The following is a 10,407-nucleotide window of genomic DNA, read 5'->3' as shown; positions in this document are numbered from 1 at the left end:
AGATAATAACCAAAAACTGCAAAATTTCCTTAAAATTACCAACTAAGTGGCAGCAACTCAAAAATGGGTTGTTTGGTTCGTCTGAAAATTTCACGGCTAATAGATATTGACCTATAAAACAATTTTACCCCTGTCAGATTTGCTCTAAATGCTTTAGTTTTTCAGATATAAGCCAAAAACTGCATTTGACCCCTATGTTCTATTTTTAGCAATGGAGGCCATGTTTATTGATGGATCAAAACTTCGGATACAATTTATAAACTAGATACCCTAAGGAACATTCAGTTAAAGTTTGAAGGTATTTGGCCCAGTAGTTTCAGAGGAGAAGATTCTTGAAATAGTTTACGACGACAACGACGATGGATGCCAAGTGATGTCATAAGCTCACATGGGGCCCTTCGGGCCTGGTGAGCTAAAAAGACACTCAGATAATAAAAGGATTGCTATGTGGAATTGGTTTTGCTCATTCTTGAAGGCAGTACGATGACCAATAGTTGCTTACATCTACATCATTTGGTCTCTGGTGAATAACTGTCTTATTGGCAATCATACGAGATCTTGTTATTCTTATACAAAATAAAAACAGTGTATGAATTCATTTTTTTATAGATAAGTAGTGTTAAAAATCTAAATTAAATAAATACAAAAAAATAAGCAGTGCTATAAATCTACTTATATAAATTCTAAAAACATATATTACATTCTTATAAAAAAGTTACAAAAATATAAAATTAAATTCGATATTTCAGATAACTATCAAATATATTTAAGAATGATTACAATAATAGTAAATAGCTACAGAGAATTTGTACAATTTGAGTACTGTATCAGTCTAAATTCAAACATAAATATGTAAATGTGATTTTATACTCCTAATCAACAAAACAATTAGTAGAGGGATCATGGTCTTTCTGGTATTATGGGTAATTAAAGATTTTCTTTCAAATTTCAAATATGTTTGCCATGTTTTGTCATTCACACTCAATGCTGCTATTTAATATATAATTGAAAGCAAATACAGTAAAATAGTTTCAACAGGGTTCAAATTAAATAAAAATTTTCATAAAAGTCAAACTTATATTATGAAACACATTTTTAGCTGCCTGTTTCTTCATCAATTAATGACTTTGTCCTTTCACAATAACAATAGGGTAAAATTATTTACCAAGTTGCAGTTTAATCTCTTTAAACTGATCAATTGGTAAAATATTTAAGCTCATTGATAGTAAAAGGTTATTAGTATGAAGCAAGTGCAGTGTAAACACCTTCTTATCAGGAACCAAAGCTTTATATAACAAGTTTGGTCTGGATATAAAACTAGGTCTTAACTTCATTTTATTGTACAATACATTATTGCTTTGTTTTCAAACAAGGAATTATTGTGTCATTTATATTTGAATATTTTTTTTCTATCGTAATAACGGATGAACTGATTTCCAAGGGAGATAATTTTACAATGTTCAACATTACTTTCTGTTACATAGACAATAACTGTATAGTGTCTTTAAATATCAGCTGTATTTTACGAGGCTAAGAAACACATGTAATGCGAGCTTCAGCGAGCTATTACTCTTGTTTCGAGCCGAGTACAAATACAGCTGATATTTAAAGACACTATACAGTTATTGTCTTTATCCTGCAATGAATTTTGTACATTTTTTTCCATCCCAATCGTTGAATTTGTTTTTGAAAGAAATCGACATGACTTAAACGCGGACCGCGATGAGGACCCCGTTGACCTGTAACGTAAACATTAATTTGACATAACCGTTCGCTCGCAACAGAAGCAGGATACCAGGAGACTTTATCCGTCTAGTATACGTATATCGCATCGTGTTATCTGTACACCTGTATTAGTGTAGTAGAGAGGTCGATTGTAGGATAAACACTAATATTATTAATTGCCTCAAACTTTATGTTTTCAATAAATATTTTTACAAATTTTTTACTCGTCTAACACACAAAACTCCAATTTGGCATTTAAATTAGAAAGATCATATCAGGGGAACATGTGTACTAAGTTTCAAGTTGATTGGACTTCAACTTCATCAAAAACTACCTTGACCAAAAACTTTAACCTGAAGCACATGGCAATCACTTAAATTCAATAGAAAGAATATTTTTTATTACACTGCACCTTTTCATTATGAACGGCTAAATTTTTTCATGTGTTGATCAGTATGAATAGATGAATTCTAATTACAACTTGGTACTACAATTTATCTGAATTGTATAATAATAGGACAAAAATATACACAGTGATTGAATGTAAAGATTGATGCTACTCAAATGATTAGTGTAAAAAAACTACATAATGATATTTTAATTCTGTCAATATAGAATTTATCTCATGGACTAGAAGCAACACCTACTGAGGCTTATTTTTGGTCACTTTGTTCTGTTGAAGGTTGCATATATATATATAAATAGCCTTTCCATTTTAATTCATTTCAATATTCAAAAACAAATTTCCATTGCATCATTTTGTTTTAATATATGAATGTACATGTAATGTTTGAATAATGTGAATGAAAATCAGTGTAAATAATGTATATTGCACATACAACATGGTCCCTGCAAATTTTGTCCATCAACTATGAAAACTTGATAATACTAGGTCAATAAGAATCATCTGTCAAACAGTATTTATTCAAGCATAGCTTCTTAGATTTGTAATACATGTACACAATAGATTAGGTTATTTACAATTTTAAAGCTAATGTTGTGTCCCAATTGATAAACCTTTCAATGTGTACAATAATAATAAAAAAACATATATTCAATTTAGAAGTAGAATTTAACTTCAATAAAAAAAAGTATCAACTTGTTATCTACAAAAATTGAAAGGTCTTTCCCTTAAAAGTCTGATATTTGTAATGCACTCTTTATGACCTTTAAATTGATATGCAACAAGCACTTAATGACCCCATCCATCTCTATTTTCGAGAACGGAAGTATGATATATGTAATGGAGACTTGATGTTCTTTCATTTTCTAGGAAGTTTGATTTTTCGCACTAAACTACCCATACATCTCATTTAGGGGAAAGGAATTTGATATTTGAAATGAACACATTATGACCTTTCATGTTATATGCTACAACCTTACAATGAAGACACTATTTTTTTGCACTCCATGACCCCACCCCACCCCATTTTGGGTGTCATGAATTAGGTATTTGAAATGTACAATTTAAGGACTTATATTTGATATTCAACAACTTTACCATCTTCGAAGTTTTAATATTTGCACATAATTACCCCATCCTTCTCTTTCGGATGTAAAAGGGGGTTTAAAATTTTCATTTTTGAATAGAGCTCATTTGGATGTTCAATTTCATGTCACATGACCCCATTTTGCAAAGTCCACAAAATGATGCAATTTTATAAAAAGAACATAGATATGATGAAACTTACAAAGTCAACGTAAAACCTGAAAATTTCAAACTGCTTATTTTTCTTTGTTTTTTTATAAAATGTTTTTGGTATTTAGTCAACCATATTACCATGATAAACTCTTCAATTTCTGAAAATTTCAGGTGCCTAGCTGTTGTTGATTAAGAAATATATGCCTCCCTCACAAATTTCAAACAGCAATATCTCTTAAACAACAAAAGATATCTCAAGTCTGCAAAGTGTAAGATGATCTGCAGATAAAGAACAAAAAGGTCATGAGGTCAAGGATATAGTACCCTTTGAAGGTCAAGGTGATATTTCATCATGACCTTGACCTCAAATTGAAGGCCTAAAATTCTGATCATTTTTGCAGTTATACAGCAGGTTAATATCTGTTATCATTTTAAAGATATACAAACAAAAAATTATACTTATCTCCTAACTTTTGAACAGATGGTCTGACAGTTTCAGGTCTAATGTATAAAATGTAAACATCTCCGAGAGGAACATGTGTGTATGCAGCTATCTCTTGTAGTTTTCTTAATATTCAAGCTTGACATTTAAGTGCAAAAACTTTTTGCACTCTTATGACCTTTTACCTTGTGTATAAATGAAAGGTCACATGATCTGAAGATAATTGATGAAGGTCTAATGTCTCTACGACTACCAGTTTTGGAAATAATATTTCAAGGGAAATAACTCTTAATAGGGTTGATAACAAAAGAGTAGTTTGTTTACAAACATTGCCATCTGCTCCTATACATACTGCCATTTTAAATCGATTCTACCCTGTAACAATTTTTAAGATATATGGAAATAAAAGAAATTGTTTCAAGGTGATATAACTCTAAAATGTAAGCACCACTAAACAGCATATTAATGCATGTCGAAAAAAAAACTATATTTAATGGGAGATAACTTTTATAAAGGGTCATCTGATAAAACTTGATGATGAGGTCTATCGATGGTCCAAATTTGGTCATGATAACTTCAAGGTGTCAGACCACCAATTCAAAATCCCTATTTATTCAACCAAATTAAGCAAATTTCACAGCTTTCTAAATATTTTACCTTAAATTTAACTTCATAGAAACCAGGTATATCCTGAATTGTACATGTATCATCTTTCTACACGCTAATTTTCAACCTATGTTTAAAGTCTTCTAAGGATATACTAACGCTAGGAAGATAAGTACTGCTAAAAATAACCCCTGGTTTTCTGGAAATCTTAAATAAGTATACTATGGAGCGCATTAATCCTCAATCTTTAATGCAAACTCATGGACAAGTAAATTTTGGCTCAAAATGGTCTACATATATTTCTCTTTCAACAAAAGTTTCATTTCTACAAATTTGCTGGTTAGTTTAGGTAAACAATGACATCAAAAGCACTATTTTTTGTCAAGGAAGGGCTACTTTTACATACGTTTCTAAATTGGAGTGGGTGAATTGGTGGTCTGACACCTCAATAGAAATGGGGGAGGCTATGTAAAAAAAAATGATGCCTCCCCTGTACTCCATAATGACACCTTTTGAAGCATCTATGTGGTATCTCAATTGAAGTACATTGCCTTCAAAAATCTATATCAGACTTTATCAAATTTGTATCCAATATAAAAAGTATATACTTGGGAATATCTGACATGATAAAAAAATTCATTTATAAAAAAATTTTCATGTAGCATAGAGGAAAAGGTTAAACACAATATGACATAATGTCATTTCTGAAAAACATACAACAATCATCTTTTAAAAAGGCAAGCTATTATATTGGAGTTTTTATAACATATTAAAAGTTGTATATATTCAATCATTGGTATTCTCTCTTTAAATGATCCTCTATTATTTTCAATCCATGATAATCCTCTTAGCTTTTGTTGGCTCCTAAAATAAACAATAAGCAATATATAAAAAATATGAATAAAAAAGTCATGTAGGATTACCATTAATGAGACAGTGACCACAAAATTAGAAGCAAAAGAATGAAAACATGAATAAGAAAATATACATAAAAATAAAACATTTCTTTCTGTAAACAATACCTTACAATATTCACAACAGCAATAATGAAAGCTATTCAGAATTAATAAAAGAAGAATGTGTCTGAGGACACAAATGCCCCAGCTCAAGCTTTGCAATTTTCCAAGTTAAAAAGGGGCATAACTCAAGAATGGTTAATGACTCAAAAACCAAATTTAAACTCTGTCTACCTGTTGTGGTTCTTAGCATTGCGTATGAGTTTCATAAGGTTTGGATGAGAAAAACTTCAGTTAGAGTGCGGAAACGAAAATATTTGCAATTTTCCAAGTTATAAAGGGGCATAACTCTAGAACGTTAAGTGACTCACTGCCCATATTCAAACTCTGTCTGAGAATTTTGGTTCTTACAATTGTGTATGAGTTTCATAAAATTTAGATGAGAAAAACTTAAGTAAGAGTGGGGAAACGAAAATTTGACTGACATCAGACGAAAAGACCGTCAAGGGTAACACTTAATGAACCCCATTGCCTACAGCTGGTGCATACAAACAAATTGTTCAGAGAACAATCAAAGGTCATCCCTCCTATCTCATATCTACTTGAAAAAATCAAAGCATCATCGGAGATGTGATTCAGCCATTTGTTAAGCTACGGCCGGTAGACCAACATTTTCTGATCTCATTTCTATTTTTTTTTTAATTTATACAAGCTCTTGTAAGACATTTAGAGACAACCATTATAACTTTGGACAAGTGATCTTGGCTCAAAATGTTTATTTGTGTTTAAAAAGAGAAGAAACCAAGGGACAATCAAATATCATAATATCATATGTTTAAAAAAAAAACCAGACCACACATGGATTGAATGTACAGTAGAACATTATCATTTTCATTATTATTTCACTAATAAATAACCAGTGTTATTTTTCTTTTTTAAAATCACCCCTTTCAGTTCATGAAATTCTCATTAAAATGTACTTCTTCTATGGTACTTCTGACAATCAAAATGATCAAAATCATTGATGGAAAGACTGGAAGAGTTGTGTGCATATTCTCATGTATTGTGGTAAACAAAATAAAAACTTGATGTATTACTCTTGCATTAAATTCAGAAAGATAATTGTTTTTTTTCAGTTGATAAAACAAGCTTGTCTCCCTAAATTTACTTGTAAATGATTGCTTTTGAGAATATTTCTATTTTCAAACATAGGCATGCAATTGTATACAAAGATGGAGAATTTCTCAACTTTGATACAAATTCTTTTGATATTTCAATTTTTAGAAGGGGCACTGATTTCTAATAGAAATCTCCAAAGAAAGGTGTAGTATATTTTTTTTTATTGAAGTTTGACTTAATAATTTCAGAAAAGAGGTATTGAAAATGCACTTTTTCAACAACAAAAAATCAAATAACAAATTTTGTTTTAAATTGGTTATTTATTCAATGAGAAAAAATAATTTCCTTTATTCAAATATACATGTACAATACCTTACACTGTAAAATAGCAATGTAATGGGGAATAAACAAAAAAATTTGATTGCAGAAAATCCCCAGGTTAGAGTTGTTCACTTTTGTTTATTGTTTCAAGCTAAAATATGATAATTGTAACTGAAATTAACATAAATTATTGACTTATATCCGATGATTGTAACACTAACAGACCCTGCTTGCATTTTTTCTGACATATTTTGTTTTTTTGTCTTTTCTAAGCAAAAAATACATTTTTTTTTTATCCTTAATCATTCATCTCTGAGAAATAATTTACAGAATAATTTGAAGCAGTGTAGATCAACAGTGATTATACGTCTATATGGAACACCATGACTGCCTTATGTTGATGAACATCATTATATGCAGGGGTCATGGCATTATATGCAGCCGTGACAGCATTATATGCAGTGGTCACGCCATTATATGCAGTGGTTACAACATTATATGCAGTGGTCACAACATTATATGCAGTTGTGATAGAATTATGTGCAGTTGTTGAAACATTATATGCAGTGGTCACAACATTATATGCAGTCGTGATAGAATTATATGCAGTGGTCACTACATTATATGCAGTCGTGATAGAATTATATGCAGTGGTCACTACATTATATGCAGTCGTGATAGAATTATATGCAGTGGTCACTACATTAAACGTGTTTTGTTGATGAAGGTGATGATCAGTGATGGTGATGATGATGATTGATGTATGTGATGGTGGTGGTTCAGATTCGGTAAACTTCCTGAATTTTTTAACGGAACTTGCTGAATCCAGTCATTATTGATAATACCCCGCAAACAAAATGAAACAGTCAATGAAGTCGTGTTATTTAGGCAATTTGATTGAAAACTTTATCAGAGAAAAAATAACGCCTGCTATTGTATGCAAATTGGACGCAATTTTATAAATTTAGGAGAAGTTCATTCCGAAGTTCTGCTCGTCTGTAGAAATATGCATGGCATAATGTAAGTAAAATAATGATAAATAGTAATGCAATATCAAAGGACAATTTGTATACTATATGCCTCGAGTTCATTTCCTACTGAAGAACTATAGCTAGGTGCCACTTTATAGTCAATATTCAGTTTAAAAAGCCAAAAAAAAAACATTTGAATAAAATAGTCAGCTGTCTATAAGACCTAAGTCCCATATCTCGCTTGCTTATATGTGTCATAATAGAGCCATTATTTGGCTTTGATTTTCAGAATTATACATTTTTACATGATTAAGTATCTAACAGATATCAAAAATGCAGTTTAAAGCATTTCATTGTAGGTGTTTAACATAACTTTACATCAATTGTATCCAACTTTTCTAGTACAAGCTTTTAAGCAAGTAAAGCAGTTTGTCTTCTAAATATGAGCAGCAGCCTTATATTAAAATATAAACTTTCATAAGGAAAATTTACCCTTTTCCAGACCCAGTTTAACATTTTTATTTAAAGTTATCATCTCTTTATCATCCCTTTGGAAGACGGAGTTTGGGAGTGGTTAAAGCGTTAAATATGTTTGTTCGTCAGTCTGTCATGGTTAAGTTTTGCATTTAGGTCAAGATCGAAACAAACTGTGAGTCAACGAAAAATGATTTACTATTAGTGCGCACATCTTGGATAGTAACTAATGTCCATGAAATAAATGGGTCATCTCGACCTAATTTAATTCCGGTTAAGTTTTGCATTAAGATACAAATCTAATCAACTACAAGTCATAGAAGAATGATATCTTTTAGATTGCACATCTTTGATAACAACAAAGGACAATGAAAAAAATTGGTCGCCTCGACCTATATTTTACACATAAATGATTCTGATTAAAATTTGTGTTAAGGTCCAGAAGAAAGCAACAACAAGGAAAAGAGGAATAATATTTGTTACTGAGCTCTTCTTTGATTTTAATGAAGGTCTGCACAAAAATGTTGTCACCTCAACACACACAAAAAAAAAAACCAACTTGCCGCTCCTCATTATGTCTCTTAATGGAGAACTATTGTTTTACTGTAAATTCTTCTCATTGTTGTTATTGGCGTTTTAATTCTTCTCACATACAAGCTTCTCTTGTTGCTATAGTCTGCGGATTTTTGTTATTTTTGCTAACAAAATGTTTTCCATATCCCATGTTAGGATCCTTGTCAGAAGTTGAAAATTTCTTATCTGAATATTTTTCGTTATCTGAAAACTTTACTTTTGATGGTGGACCTTGATTGTTTCGGTTGGGCTTCTTTCTCCTAGATATGTTTCACTCACGGGGTAAAAATAGGAAAATTGTCAAAACTTATTGGATTTTTATATATTGCATAGTCCTAATTATATTGAAACGAAGCCGGGGTACTGTCTATGTGACCTTAACAGGACTTTGTATCTACTAGACAGCAACCCAACTTTTCCTTTAGTCTAAATCTAGGGTAGGGTTCGGCCTATGCTTTCGCTCTAGGACTTCTATTATAGAATATTGCTAGAATATTTTAAAGTTTTATTAGGTATTATTTTTACCGGTCTATGCCAACAGTTTATAAATGATTTAAACCTGTGTGTTCTGGAACTATATGTGTCTGAGGTTCATTACCCTTCGAGATTCAGTCACGAGTATCTTCTAGAATCTTTCTCCAACGGTGGATAAAGAGGATCTAGACTGCTCTTATGGCCAACCAGGCCCTAATCTTTGACCTTGACCGCAGTCATGCTATCATAGTATTGGACTTTATTGACCAACAGGAATAACAATCTGGATGGTTACAAGATATATAAGGATCTGGCGGGACCAATTTACAAGACAAATCACAATCCCAAACTCAATAGTTCTGGTAGTAGTTCAGAAATAAACTGCACCTCTATTTGAATCTCTCAGTATATTTCCACTCAAATATGAAGTACAATCCCACACTATCACTATAGTATGTGCCAGAGTAAAACTAAATCATGTAAATAAGCCCGAGGTTAAACAATGAATAAAGGTGGGACAGATCGACGGACCAACAGTAACTAGCCCGACCTAACAATAGTGGTCGTTTCAAGCACAGAAAGTAAACACCTGAAGGGAAGTTAAAACAAAATAGGACTGAATATGCTTTCACACAAACGGTCTGTAATCAGGAACACTGAAACGCAGGCTCATCGGAAAGGGGTCGAGATCTAGGTTGTTACCAGTACAAAGGGAAGTAACCAGGATTAATTTTAAGGCAAGGGACAAGGCGTTTCTCTGTAATAAAATATTTCAGTAAACTTTTATTAAACAACACAAATATGAATCAGCTGCACATTTAATTCAGTACAAGTATGATTTTGTGAGTCAATGATCTTATTCAGCAGTCTCTATAATACATTTTGTAGTTTCTTAGACCACGAAATTAAATGTTTTTTGCATCTGTAATTTTCTCTAACGACTTACTCTGCTGTTCTGCTCAGGGTTTGCATTTAAAACTCACTTGTTAACGCGTTAATACTTAAATTTACCGTCTTTAATAAGTTCAAGTCATAGATTTGAGACAGTCGTACGTAAATGTCAACAAATAATGACCCTGAACTTTAACTTCTTTAACCAGCAAT

General features: G+C 31.6%; 1 protein-coding gene across 1 annotated transcript in view; it reads right to left on the bottom strand.

The window, feature by feature from the left end:
• Positions 1–588: 588 nt before the first annotated feature.
• The window catches only part of LOC127727848 (nuclear GTPase SLIP-GC-like), a 199,256-nt gene continuing 189,437 nt past the window's right edge, over positions 589–10,407 (bottom strand). The window contains exon 20 of the mRNA XM_052234963.1: positions 589–5,279. Within this exon, the coding sequence (XP_052090923.1) occupies positions 5,263–5,279 (17 nt within the window). The 3' untranslated portion in view covers positions 589–5,262. The remainder of the gene's footprint in view (positions 5,280–10,407) is intronic.

This window comes from Mytilus californianus, unplaced genomic scaffold, assembly GCF_021869535.1.
Source record: "Mytilus californianus isolate M0D057914Y unplaced genomic scaffold, xbMytCali1.0.p SCAF_2, whole genome shotgun sequence".
In the NCBI taxonomy this organism is placed as follows: domain Eukaryota; kingdom Metazoa; phylum Mollusca; class Bivalvia; order Mytilida; family Mytilidae; genus Mytilus; species Mytilus californianus.
Note: the sequence above shows the minus strand (reverse complement) of the source record. Positions and strands in the feature narration are given on the sequence as shown.